At 39.1% G+C, this 13,576-nt stretch overlaps 1 protein-coding gene across 2 annotated transcripts in view; it reads left to right on the top strand.

Annotated features, from left to right (window-relative positions):
- The window catches only part of LY96 (lymphocyte antigen 96), a 29,378-nt gene extending 16,012 nt beyond the window's left edge, over positions 1-13,366 (top strand). For both annotated transcript variants that reach the window (XM_059166198.1, XM_059166199.1), the window contains exons 3-5: positions 2,623-2,751; positions 12,044-12,096; positions 13,240-13,366. In XM_059166198.1, coding sequence (XP_059022181.1) covers positions 2,623-2,751; positions 12,044-12,096; positions 13,240-13,338 — 281 coding nt within the window. In that variant the 3' untranslated portion in view covers positions 13,339-13,366. The remainder of the gene's footprint in view (positions 1-2,622; positions 2,752-12,043; positions 12,097-13,239) is intronic.
- The last annotated feature ends 210 nt before the right edge of the window (positions 13,367-13,576 follow it).

Here is a 13,576-nt window from a genome sequence, read left to right as displayed (position 1 = left end):
CAACATCACTCAGTAGAGCAGAATTCCAGAAGTTCCAATTTTGTGCTCCGCTGCTCTATCACTTGCTGGAAGCTGGCCTCTCCCACCATGGTCTCTCTTCCTATATATCACCTCTGATTCACTTCTCCACACATCCTACCCTCCAGAAAGTGGTTGCTTTTCTTTTTTTTTTTTTTTAATATTTTATTTATTTATTTGAGAGAGAGACAGTGAGAGAGAGCATGAGTGAGGAGAAGGTCAGAGAGAGAAGCAGACTCCCCATGGAGCTGGGAGCCCGATGCGGGACTCGATCCCGGGAATCCAGGATCATGACCTGAGCCGAAGGCAGTCGTCCAACCAACTGAGCCACCCAGGCGTCCCAGTGGTTGCTTTTCTGTTCCTAGAATTGCTACTCTTTTTCTCTTTGATCTCCTGTTGAGTTCGTAAGTATTTAGAACTCCTGAGACCTGATGATATTTAGGTCTACTATTCCTCCACCATCTTGCTCCTCCCCTATTTTATTTATGTATTTGACAGAGAGGGGAGAGGGAACATGAGTAGGGGGAGGGGCAGATGGAGAGAGAGAAGCAGGCTTCCAAGAGAGCAGTGAGCCCCATGCAAGGCTCAGTCCCAGGACCCTGGGATCAATATCTGAGCCAAAGGCACATGCTTAATGACTAAACCATCCAGGTGCCCCAATAGTCATATTTTAAACATTGGGTTATTTGTCGGTATTTTTGGTGTTGTTGTGTAAGTTCTTTATATATTTTGGATATTAATCCCTTATTTAAACCTATCATTTGCAAATATCTTCTCCCATTCAGCAGGTTGTCTTTTTGTTTTGTTGATGGGTTCCTTTGTTGTGGAAAAGCTTTTTATTTTGGTACAGCCCCAGTAGTTTAATTTTGCTTCTGTTTGCCTTGTCAAAATAAACATATCTAGAAAAATATTCTATGGCTGATGTCAAAGAGATTACTGCCTATTTTCTTCCAAGAGTCTTATGGTTTCAGATCTTACATTTAGGTATTTTAATCCACTTTGTGTTTATTTTTGTGCTTTGTTATAAGACAGTGTTTCAGTTTCATTTTTTTTTTTTTTTTTTTTGCATGTGGCTATCTAGTTTTCTCAATCCTATTTGTTGAAGAGACTGTTCTTTTTCCATTGTATATTCTTGCTTCCTTTGTCATATTAATGGACCATATAACTGTGGCTTCATATCTGGGCTCTCTGTTTTGTTCTATTGATCTATGTGTCTATTTTTGTGCCAGTACCATACTTTTTTAATTACTGCAGCTTTGTGGTATATCTTGAAATCTACAATTGTGGTATGTCCAGCTTTGTTCTTTTTCAAGATTGCTTTGGCTATTTGGGGTCTTTTGTGGTTGCACACAAATTTTAGGATTATTTGTTCTGTTTCTGTGAAAATGGCTTTAGTATTTTGATAGGGATTGCATTAAATCTGAAGGTTGCTTTGCATAGAATAGGTATTTTAGCAATTTTGTTCTCCTAATCCATGAGCATGGAATAAATTTCCATTTGTTTGTGTCACCTTCAATTTCTTTCATCAGTGTTTTCTAGTTTTCAGAGTAAAGGTCTTTCAACTCCTTGGTAAAATTTAGTCCTAGGTATTTTATTGTTTTTGGTACAGCTGTAAATGGGATTGTTTTCTTAATTTCTCTTTTTGCTACTTTATTATTAGTGTATAGAAATGCAATAGATTTCTTAATATTATTATTTTTTTTTTCTGTGACTCTGCTGAACTCATTTACCAATTCCAGTAGTTTTTTGGTGGAGTCTTTAGGATTTTCTTTATATAGTATCATGTCATCTGCAAATAATGAAAGTTTTACTTCTTCCTTACCAGTTTGGGTGCCTTTTATTTATTTTTGTTGTCTGACTGCTGTGGCTAGGACTTCTAATACTAGGTTGAATAAAAGTGGTAAACATTCTTGTCTTGTTCCTGGTCTTAGAGGAATAGCTCTCAGTTTCCCCCCCTGGAGTTTGATATTAGCTGTGAGTTTTTTCATATATAGCCTTTATTATGTTGAGGTATGTTCCCTCTAAACTTTGTTAAGAGTTTTTACCAAGAATGGATGTTGTACTTTGTCAAATGCTTTTTATGCATCTATTGAAATGATCGTATAGTTTTTATTCTTTCTCTTTTAATGTGATGTATGATGTTGATCGATTTATGAATATTGAACCACTCTTGTATCCTGGACTTGTATATAAGAACTCTTTCATCAAAACTCCTAAGAAAGTGGGCATGAGTTGATTATCCTCATTTCCTTTCCTTTCCATTTCTCTTTTCTTGAACTTCCTAGCAGAACTATAATTAGAACTGGCAATTTTACATTTGATAGTTTTCTCAAAAACATAGGCTTCTCTCTTTCCAGGCACATGTAATTCTTACTGTGGAATATCCTGTTTGGTTACATTCTACTAATTATCCTCTTAGAACTTCAGTTTTCTCATCTGTTACACAGGGACAGCAATGCCCACATGGTAAGTTGTTATGATGATTAAATGAAATAATATAGGAAAAGTGGTGGGCATGTTTTAAGTATACAGTACATGTTAATTATTATTTATGAAAGAACCTATTATTTGGAAGACTAATGGGATTTTTTTTTCTTTTTTAAGGAAGAGATATTAAAAAACTATATTTCAATATCTATTTATCTTTCAACTCCATGGATTTTCCAATGCGCAAAGAAGTTGTTTGCAGAGGATCTGATGATCTTTATTCTTTCTGCAGAGCTCTGAAGGGAGGTAAGCATTAAATTCATATTATTTTCATAATAGAACAGAATAGTTTATGTGAAAGTTCTGAATATTAAATGCACTGAAAATGTGCAATTCCTTTTCTAATAATTTTTTCATCCAAAGTTTTGCTTTTAGCAGCTTAAACAACATTGAACAATTATGTCATTGAATTATTATGAAAATGGTACTTATTTAAAGTGTGTTTGATGGTATATTAAAATTTTTACCTTGTTCAGATTAATATTGTACATTTACCATTGGTTACGGATCCCTTTTTCTAAACATTACAGTTATTATTTTTTATAGAAACTCACTGAACCACAGCCCAGGGAACAGGATAGGTGGAATCAGAGGGGGAAAAAAAAAGGAATTAAAAAAATTTACTGAAAAAGAACACCTCATGGGCACCTTGGTGGCTTAGTGGGTTAAAGCCTCTGCCTTCAGCTCAGGTCATGATCTCGGGGTCCTGGGATCGAGCCCTGCATTGGGCTCTCTGCTCCACTGGAAGCCTGCTTCCCTCTCTCTGCCTGCCTCTCTGCCTTCTTGTGATCTCTGTCTGTCAAATGAAAAAATGAAATCTTTAAAAAAAAAAGAAAAAAAAGAACACCTCATTAGATTTTTCTTTGTTTTCTCCAATGTCTTCCCCCAATTTTTTCCACCCTGATGTTATTCACAGAATCACAAAATTTCAGAGCTTAGGACCTTAAAGGCTACTTATTGCAAACCCATGAATTTTTCCTTAATAATTTTTAAACTATTATTTTAAGTAGTTTAAATGTTTATAAATATTATACCATCACATTACCAAAAATTGCAAAGTCTAAACAATGAAAATATCACAGAATCATATTTCTAAAAACATTTTGGAATATTTCCTTTCAATTTTTCAATTTTGTGCATGGCATTGCTTATATACTTAAAAGTATACTACACTATAATAGTTTTTTCTTTTTTTTTTAAAGATTATATTTTTCAAATAATCTCTACACCTAACATGGGGCTTGAACTTAAAACCCCAAGTCAAGAGTCACATGCTCTACCAACTAAGGCAGCCAGGTGTCCCAATAACTTTCTTTTAAAAATTATTGTATAAATTTTTTGACTAGATGATCCATGTGGTTCAAAAACCAAGATATAAACATTACATAATGAAACATTTTACTTACTGGGTGTGCTCTGGTTTATTTAACCATTCTCCTGTTGGATATCACTTTACTTATGATAGTTTTACTATTATAAATAATACTGTAATAAATATATTTCTATACATAATTTTTCTCATATTTCATATTTGAATATGTTTACAAGGAGTTACATATAACTCCCAGGGAAATATTTGAGCTTAATTGAATTGACTATGTTTGTGGTTTTGTCTACATAGGACAAATTGCTTTTCTAAAGGAATGTATCAATTTATACATTATATCATCACCAATGTGTAAGTACAGTATTTTAATCTCTGTCTTCTTAACAGTGGACATTATCATCTTAAAAAAAGAAGTTTTTTAAAAAAACTATTAGGTTAAAAAACACAATTGTTTTATTAACATTTAATAATTACTATTGTAGTCAAATATTTTCCTATACAATTGTTACCATTAACCTGTGCCCTCTTTTTTTTTTTTTTTTAAAGATTTTATTTATTTATTTGACAGAGATCACAAGTAGGCAGAGAAGCAGGCAGAGAGAGAGAGAGCAAGAGAGAGAGAGAGAGGGAGAGGAGGAAACAGGCTCCCTACTGAGCAGAGAGCCCAATGTGGGGCTCGATCCCAGGACCCTGGGATCATGACCTGAACCAAAGGCAGAGCCTTTAACGCACTGGGCCACCCAGGCACCCTGTGCCTCTTTTAAAAAAAAAAAAAGTTTTTAGGTAGGGGCGCCTGGCTGGCTCAGTTGGTTAAGTATCTGACTCTTGATTTTGGCTCAAATTATGATCTCATGGTTGTGAGATTGGGTCCTGCATTAGGCTCCTTGCTCACTGGGGAGTCTGCTTGGGATTTTCTCTCTCTCTCTCCCCTTCTAAATCCCCCTGCCCAGTTCTCTCTCTCTCTCTTAAAAAAAAAAAAAATTTAGGTAGTTAACGTGTATACATTAAATATAGCAACATAGCATAAATTAGATATAGATGGGATAAAAAATGGAAAGTAAGGCCTGAGAACTAATAGAAGGAGAGCAGTATAAAAATTCATATCAGGCTTATACTGGCTTTGACATTTGTTATCAATTTGATTATATATTTTCTAGCAGTCATTAAGCAAATAGTTTCTAAGTACATCAGGTTTTTTTTTTTTTTTTAAGATTTTATTTATTTATCAGAGAGAGAGAGAGAGAGTGAGCACAGGCAGACAGAATGGCAGGCAGAGGCAGATGGAGAAGCAGGCTCCCTGACAAGCAAGGAGCCCGATGTGGGACTCGATCCCAGGACCCTGGGATCATGACCCGAGCGGAAGGCAGCTGCTTAACCAACTGAGCCACCCAGGCGTCCCATCATCAGGTTTTTTTTGCTATGCAAGTGAAACTTTGAGATATGTCTCCTAGCCAACCATCTCTCCACAGCTCTGACTTGCCTGCCACCCCCAAACCATATGCAAATAATGGAGCTGGCATTGCTGCTAAGTCTGGGCTCAGAGTTGGAAAGACCTGAGTCTGTCCCAGCTTTTCCTCCTACCAACAATGTGGCCTTGGGTATATTACTTAACCTCTATCCGCCTCATTTTCCTCATCTGTAAAATGGGGACAGTGAAATCTATTGTATGCGATCTTAAGCATATAATTAGAAAATGCATATAAAAAAGATTAGTACAGTGTTCAGAATAAGAATCCAAGAAGTACGGTTCTGGAATAATACTCATGTGGGTAATGGGAGTCTTTTTGTTCCTGGTTTTACAGTCCTGTCACTTTTACAAGTGGGGAGACTGATTCCTGGGGTGACTCAGTAATGTGTCTTTGGCCATTTGGAGAACTAGTGACAGAGTAGCATCATGACTCTTAAAGCCCACTCTTTCACTGTACCATGCTTTCTCTTTGAAAAAACAAAACAAAACAACCCTCTTGGAAGATCACTGTTTCTTTAAAAACTTTCACAATCCCACCTAATCTCTGAGATTATGTTGACATATTATCTGAATTTTTAAAGTTTCACTTTCTTGATATCTAAGACATGTCAGACTAAATCCAGTCTGCTGGCTTTTCCTTCCTTCCCTCAGTTCCTTCCACAAACATCTGTTGAACCTAATTTGAGCAAGTCATGATTTAGGCTCTGGTGATCCAAAGTTCAATAATAGGGTCTTCCTCATCAGAGGGTCTCTCTGTTCTGGGAAAGACAGTCATGGAAACAAAAATTATAATGAAATGTCATAAATGCCAATAGAATTATATGGTCCTAGTTTTAACTATATAGTTATCAATTTGCTGTGGCAGAAATTAGATAAGGTTTCAGAGACGATTATTAAAGTCTTGAATCTGGGAACATCAGAGAAGAGGAGGAAGGACATTCCTTGGAGAGGAAACAGCATATGCAAACACATCTAGCCATAAAAGAATATGGTTTATTTGGAGAGTAGGTTTTTTGTTTTGGGTGTTTTTTTTTTTTTTTTTTTTTTTTTTGTAGCTAGAGCAGAATTTGCTGGAGAAGAGCCTAGGAAAGGGGGCAGGAGTAAGCATGTAAGTCATGCACAAAATATTGGCCTGCATCTTGTTATCCCTGGGTACTGATGACCCACCGAGATGATCAGTTTTGCAGATAACTGGTGTCCATATGGAAGGAGGCGGGGGTTGGCTGAGGCACGAAACTGGGATAGAAGGAAGAGCAGCCTGGAGGCTGTGTAAGAGACCATGAGGGATGAGCAAAGATGGCAGCCTGAGAGCAGAGGGGAAAAGAGAGAGGCCATATTTGGAGACAGAATTGGCAGGATATGCTGATTGATTTGATGTGGCAGGCAAAGATTAGGTAAAATCAAGGACTGGCAGAGGACCAGTGACTGGGATTAGCAGAAGTACCATTATCTGAAATGATAGGTGCAGAAGAAGGGACAGATTTTTAAAGAGAAAGCAATGGGTTCTGGTTTGGGCATATTGAGCTCAAGGTAATTTTGGAACACTCAAATAAACATGTCCATCTGGTAGCTGAGTATATGGGCTCAGAGCTCAGGGCATTCTGATTTAAGAAGCACTGATGTCATCAAGAGACCCTTGAAAATTTAGGAATCAAATTAGTAAGTGCCATACGTATCTAGTTTTAAAATAATTTTCTTTTTTGTATTTGTTATAAAAGTCATATATTTTTAGGGTATGATATTTAGAAAATATAGGCAAGCAAAAATAAAATAAAAATTACCCATAATATTACCACTTCTTACACACACATACACAAACACACACACATCTTTGTTTCTTTTAAAAGCACATTTGAAGGACACCTGGGTGCCTCAGTGGGTAAAGTGTCTGCCTTTGGCTCAGGTCATGATCTCAGGGTCCTGGGATCCAGCCCCATGTCAGGCTTCTCGCTCAGCAGGGAGTCTCCTTGTCTCTCTCCTCTGACTCTAACCCCAGCTCGTAATCTCTTTCTCTCTCATAAATAAATAAATAAATATCTTTTTAAAAAACCACATTTGAAAATAAATAAATGGATATTCTAAAGGCATCTTTTTAAAAAAATGATTTTATTTATTTGTCAGAGAGAGCGAGCGAGAGAGAGCACAAACAGGGGGAGCAGCAGGCAGAGGGAAAAGCAGGCTCCCCACTGAGCAAGGAGCCTGATATGGGACTTGATCCCAGGACCCTGAGATCATGACCTGAGCTGAAGGTGGATGCTTAACCTACTGAGCCACCCACGTATCCCATAAAGGCATCTTAAACTTAATTTATCTGTTAGCCCTGTTTCCAGAATCTTGGTAGCATTTCTGTAACAAAGTACTACAAACTGGCTAGCTTAGAACAGCAGGTATTTATTGTCTGACAGTCCGGAAGCTAGAAGTCCAACATCCAAGTATTGACAAGGCTGTGCTACCTCTGATGGGGCGAGGGAAGGATCTATTCTGGACCTCTCTCCTAGCTTCTAAAGGTCCCAGGTGATTCTTGCCTTGTAGATGGCCATCTTCTTCCTGTGTCTCTTCACAGTCTTCTCTCTATGCATGTCTATATGTGTGTCTAAATTTCCCCTTTTTATAAGGACACAATTATATGAGATTAGGGCCCACCTTAATGACCTCATCCTTGCAAAGGTGCTATTTCCAAATAAGGCCATGTTCACAGGTACCAGGGGTTAGGACTTCAACATCTTTTTGTAAGACACAATTCAACCCATAACACCATCTGAGATTTGGGTCCTCCCATTCTGCATGGTTGCTAGGAACATTGTGCTGGACCATAGGTGAGCTGCATGAGAAGTAGAGAGGCGCCTAAGCAGGAAGGGCTCTATCTTCTTTTCCTCGGGCCCAGCTTTGGTTCTCTCCTGGCTTCTTGAATGTGGGCAAAAGTGTGGAGCTAATTTCCCATAGAATAGAATGGGATTTGTGAGCAACATATGAGCTTTCTTAGAGAGACAAAACAGTGGAAATAGAAGATTGCCCTACAGAAAAGGCTAGCAGTACCCCTTCTTCCCACCTGACCTGGTAAACATTTGGGCAGTCTCCCCAGATAGAAATCTTGGAGTTACTCTTCGTTTCTTTCTCAAATCCTCAAGTCTCATCCATCTCCTTTCTTTTCTCTCTCATACAAAGTTTTCAGGATTATCGTCACAACCAGGGCCTCGTGTTTAGAAAAGGCTTCACATTTAGAGTTTAATATTCTGTGATCATAGTCTTGAGATTCTTAATGATTTTATCTTTGAGTATGTATAGTATGTATTCTGTAAGTGAAGTCTGATGGGACATTAGGGTATGCATGCAGTTTCCCTAGATTGGTTCTTGGCTTCCTGCTGCCCAATCTTCTGCTGGTACCCTGGACCCTGCTTGGTACCCCGCTCCTCAGCTACAGCCATTGATCCCTTTCACTTGGTGGGAATCTGGATGCAGGGGGGGTCAGATGCCCTGCAGTGTCTGAAGTGGGGTATGGCCATGGTCACCCCACTTGGGCAGCCCCATGGCACCTTTCACTCTGAGAACATTCCCTTGGATCATTCCATGACTGGGGGTACCTTCTCTTCTTTCAAATTTCCTGAGCCAAGCTGGTGTTGGTTTTCTCTGGTCAGCTTGAGATACATTCTGGGGGTGAGCCACCAAATACAAATTGTGTTATTTCAGTGGTTCTGCCTCAGAGTTAAAAGCTCTGATATTTGGGGCGCCTGGGTGGCTCAGTGGGTTAAGCCTCTGCCTTCGGCTCAGGTCATGATCTCAGAGTCCTGGGATCGAGCCCCACATCGGGCTCTCTGCTTAGCAGGGAGCCTGCTTCCTCTTCTCTCTCTGCCCGACTCTCTGCCTACTTTTGATCTCTGTCAAATAAATAAAATCTTTTAAAAAAAATACGAAACTTCCCACTTAAAAATAAAAAAGCTCTGATATTTGTGTTTAAAGCTGTCATTGCACAATGTAAAGGTGAATGGAAATTTAAAATTTTGTTTGACTTTAAATGATATTAAATAGCAAATAAAAAATATGATCGCAGGGGCACCTGGGTGGCTCAGAGGGCTGAGCCTCTGCCTTCGGCTCTGGCCGTGACCTCGGGGTCCTGGGATTGAGCCCCGCACTGGGCACTCTGCTCAGCGGGGAGCCTGCTTCCCCCTCCCCGTATGCCTGCCTCTCTGCCTGCTTGTGATCTCTCTCTCTCTGTTGAATAAATAAAGAAAATCTTAAAAAAATATATGATGGCAAGTCTAGGGAGAGACTGTGGAAGAAAGGAAAAAGCTTTCGTTTCCCTACCTTTAATAAGATGTCTCTCCTGCTTTTTGATCAAGGGACCCCCATTTTCATTTTGCACTGGGCTTTGTAAATTATGTAGCTGAGCCAGGGACTCAGGGACCGCGTACTGGGAGCCAGAGATTCAGAAGTGACCAAAGCAAAGAGCCTGTCCTCGTGGAGCTTATAAACTAGCAAACAAGGTCATAGCTATGTCCTGAAATATCATAAAAATAAAACAAGATTCACTTTAGGAGAAGTCCTCCTAAGGAAAGCAGCAGGCTAATGAGATGGACCGGATCTGTCTATGCGGGAGGGCACCTGAGTTGGTGGGCACGGAAGGCATTTACCTCTCTTCTCACCACTGTCACGGCCTCCTGGCCTCTAAGTGGTCTGCCGGACTTAGTGCCCCCTTAAGTCCATCTGTAATATGGCCATGACATCCATCTTTCTAAACACAATCTGACCATTTCACACCCTCGGATGTTCACTCATTGCCTTCCGTCTCTCAAATGTGGAACTTGAGCACGTTATGTTTACTTCTTCTTTGCAGGTGTATGCATTAGTCATACTGATCTTCGTATTCCTGCCTTTGCTCCCTGCCACCTGGAGTGTCCTTCCTTTCCTTCCTCCCCATCCTTCATGACAACTCAACTCACTTCCCTCTCTTTTCTAGGTTCCCTTCCCATGGCATCTTGTGAATAACAATAATTATGATATTGATGATAATATTAAGGATGTCATTATTATTTATAAGATGCCGTGGGAAGTAGGACTAGAAAGGAGAAGGAATAATATTTAATGTTCTAATAAATAACATTTTAATGTAAAGGTTTTATTTACTTATTTGAGAGAGTGAGAGCGTGCACAAGCCTGGGGGAGGGGCAGAGGGAGAAGTAGACTCCCCACTGAGCAGGGACCGATTGCAGAACCCTGAGATCATGACCTGAGCTGAAGGCAGCCGGCTAACCAACTGAGCCACCAGGCACCTGAAACATTAATTATGTTTAATGAGTGCTACGTTCCAGGCATTATTCTGAGCACATGCATGTCTTAGCTCACATAGCCTTGATGTTACTCCTATCAGATAGGTATTATTATCCATTGTCATTTTACCGAAGCACAGAGAAGTTAAGTGCCTTGTCCAAGCCCACACTCCAAGTAAGTAGAGGAGCTGAGGTTCAGATCCAGAACCGTCACTCTTACCAAAAATGCTATATACTGCTTTTATCCTTGCTACATCTTTCCATTGCATTGTATTTAGAATGGTTTCTTTGCATGCCTATATCTCCAATAGATGTTAACTATTTGAAGGAAGGAACAGTGTGTACTAGCCCATTGTCTCCTCAGTCCCTGGTAATATAGCTCTCAGTAAATACTTGTTGAACTATTAAATTTGCATTTGATTGGCCTTGAATGAAAAATCATAACATCATGAAGACATGATGACTTTACTAAGCTCAAGAACTAAGATCTCAGTGTATGAATACACCTAATAAGGATATACCCAGAAACGAATAGGTGCTTTTTTATGAAAATAGAAGTATATATATGCAGACTTAATCCATTCCTTTGCTATCAAGGATTGTCTTTAACTAATTAGGAGAATAATAACTATTATAGTTTGCATTGGACTCTTCATATTATTTTAAAAGAGATTTTTGGCCACTATTGCTTTTGTTAGAGATTCAAAACATTTCTACTTTTCTGTCTTTATCCCGCAAGTTCATTCCTTTGGTGTATCTGATTAGGTTGATGGTCCTTCCTGCACTTCTGACTGTCTTCCACAGCTTTTGCAGGCCCAGGCCCATGGCCGTGCATTTCAACAGTACTACTTAGGCTTCCCAGTGGTGGGATTAGAAGGAAATTTGGTATCCTGGCTGCCTCCCAACTCTCTCCTCCACTTTTAGGAAGGTCTGTTATACTCTGCTGAAGGAGCAACAGTATTAAATATGCACATATGAAATTTGGGATGAAGCCTATGAGCACCAGCTTGTTCACTCATTCCCTATTGAGACTAGTAGGCCTAAAAATTTCGCATCCCCTGAGGGATGAAATAAGGGCTGATATGGAGAGATGCTTGGAGTGGCAGAGGATCATAGCCATCAGAGAATCAGCCAGGATATAAAATTCATTACTTCTACAATTAGCTTGGGACTGCCTCTGCCAGCAGCAGTGTAAAAAGGTAAACTCCATACTACATTAAAAAAAAAAAAAATTGGGGCACCTGGGTGGCTCAGTGGGTTAAGCCTCTGCCTTCGGCTCAGGTCATGATCTCAGGGTCCTGGGATCGAGCTCCGCATCAGGCTCTCTGCTCAGCGGGGAGCCTGCTTCCTCCTCTCTCTCTGCCTGCCTCTCTGCCTACTTGTGGTCTCTATCTGTCAAATAAATAAATAAAATCTTTAAAAAAAAAATCACCTAATGATGACCAGTGTAACTTTTTGTATTTTGTGTTTTGTTTATAGAGACTGTGAATACAGCGGTATCCTTCTCCTTCAGGGGACTACGATTTTCTAAGGTATTTTTGCTCAAGAGTCATTTGTACTTACCTAAGAATCTTTTGCAGTAACAAATGTGTTAGAAATTTGAAACAAGGGGCGCCTGGGTGGCTCAGTGGGTTAAGCCGCTGCCTTCGGTTCAGGTCATGATCCCAGGGTCCTGGGATCGAGTCCCGCATCGGGCTCTCTGCTCAGCGGGGAGCCTGCTTCCTCCTCTCTCTCTGCCTGCCTCTGCCTACTCGTGATCTCTGTCTGTCAAATAAATAAATAAAATCTTAAAAAAAAAAAAAAAAGAAATTTGAAACAAGCCATTCACAACTTCAAAAATAGCTATTCAACATTAAGTGTTTTAAGACTGTGTTTTTCATTTTAGTTTTGGATATTTTGCTGGTTCTTCTTTCTGTAGAATATGGAAATGTGGAAAAGTAAAACAAAAGGAAGCTCTTTTTCACTTCGTTTTTCCTCTAACATATATGGCTAAAAGTAATACGAATGCTCATTATTAATATGGCAAATGATCTTTGGGTGAGAGCACTGCAATGACCCCTTGTCTGACTCAATAACTGCCTCCGTGAATAGTAATAATGTAATTTTAGATATTTGTATTAGATACCTGGCAATGAAATTTTGCACATGTTTCACTTTGGGTGACTATTTTATTTTATTAAAAAATTTTTAAAAAGATTTTATTTATGTATTTGAAAGAGAAAGAGAAAGAGGCTGAGGGAGAGGGAGAACCTCCTTCTGAGCAAAGAGCCCAATGTGGGGCTTGATTCCAGGACCCTGGGATCATGACCTGAGTCAAAGGCAGACACTTAACCAACTGAGCCACCCAGGTGCTGCTGGATGACTATTTTAAAGTAAATTTCAAGAGCGTGCATTACTTTCCTATTATGTTCTAAAGGATATTGAATGTTTGAAAATCTCACAGGGTAGTTTCAAAAAAATCGTTTAAAAAAATCCTCTTGTAGTTGGGAACTAAATAGGTTTATGCTCGCCAAATTCAAAGGCATACAAAATTTCATCTCATTGGAAAACCAAGATAATGATAACCAATTTCATTTCAATGGCTTCCTCCTACTAAGACAAAGTTCTTATAAAAATCTTACAAAATAGAAGCATCTAACATTTTATTTGCTTGTATTTCTTATTCCTTGTTTTAGGGACGATATAGATGTGTTGCAGAAGCCATCTCTGGAGATCCTGAAGAAATGCTCTTTTGTTTGAATTTTACCATCATACACCACCCTGATTTCAATTAGAATAAATAAAGTGTATTTTTATTTTTCAGAGGTCTTAGTCTTCACTTAAATCTTTTTTCATAGTGTATTAGTGTCTGCCATAACAAATTTAGGGTGGCCTAAATTTGTTTCCTCACAGTTCTGAAAGATAGAAATGAGAGATAAAAGTGTGGACAGTGTTGGTTCCTCCTAGGGCCTCTCCCTTTGGCTTGTAGATGGCCACCTTCCCAGTGTCTTCACATGGTTTCCTCTGCGTGCG

Source organism: Mustela lutreola, chromosome 3, assembly GCF_030435805.1.
Source record: "Mustela lutreola isolate mMusLut2 chromosome 3, mMusLut2.pri, whole genome shotgun sequence".
In the NCBI taxonomy this organism is placed as follows: Eukaryota; Metazoa; Chordata; class Mammalia; order Carnivora; family Mustelidae; genus Mustela; species Mustela lutreola.
Note: the sequence above shows the minus strand (reverse complement) of the source record. Positions and strands in the feature narration are given on the sequence as shown.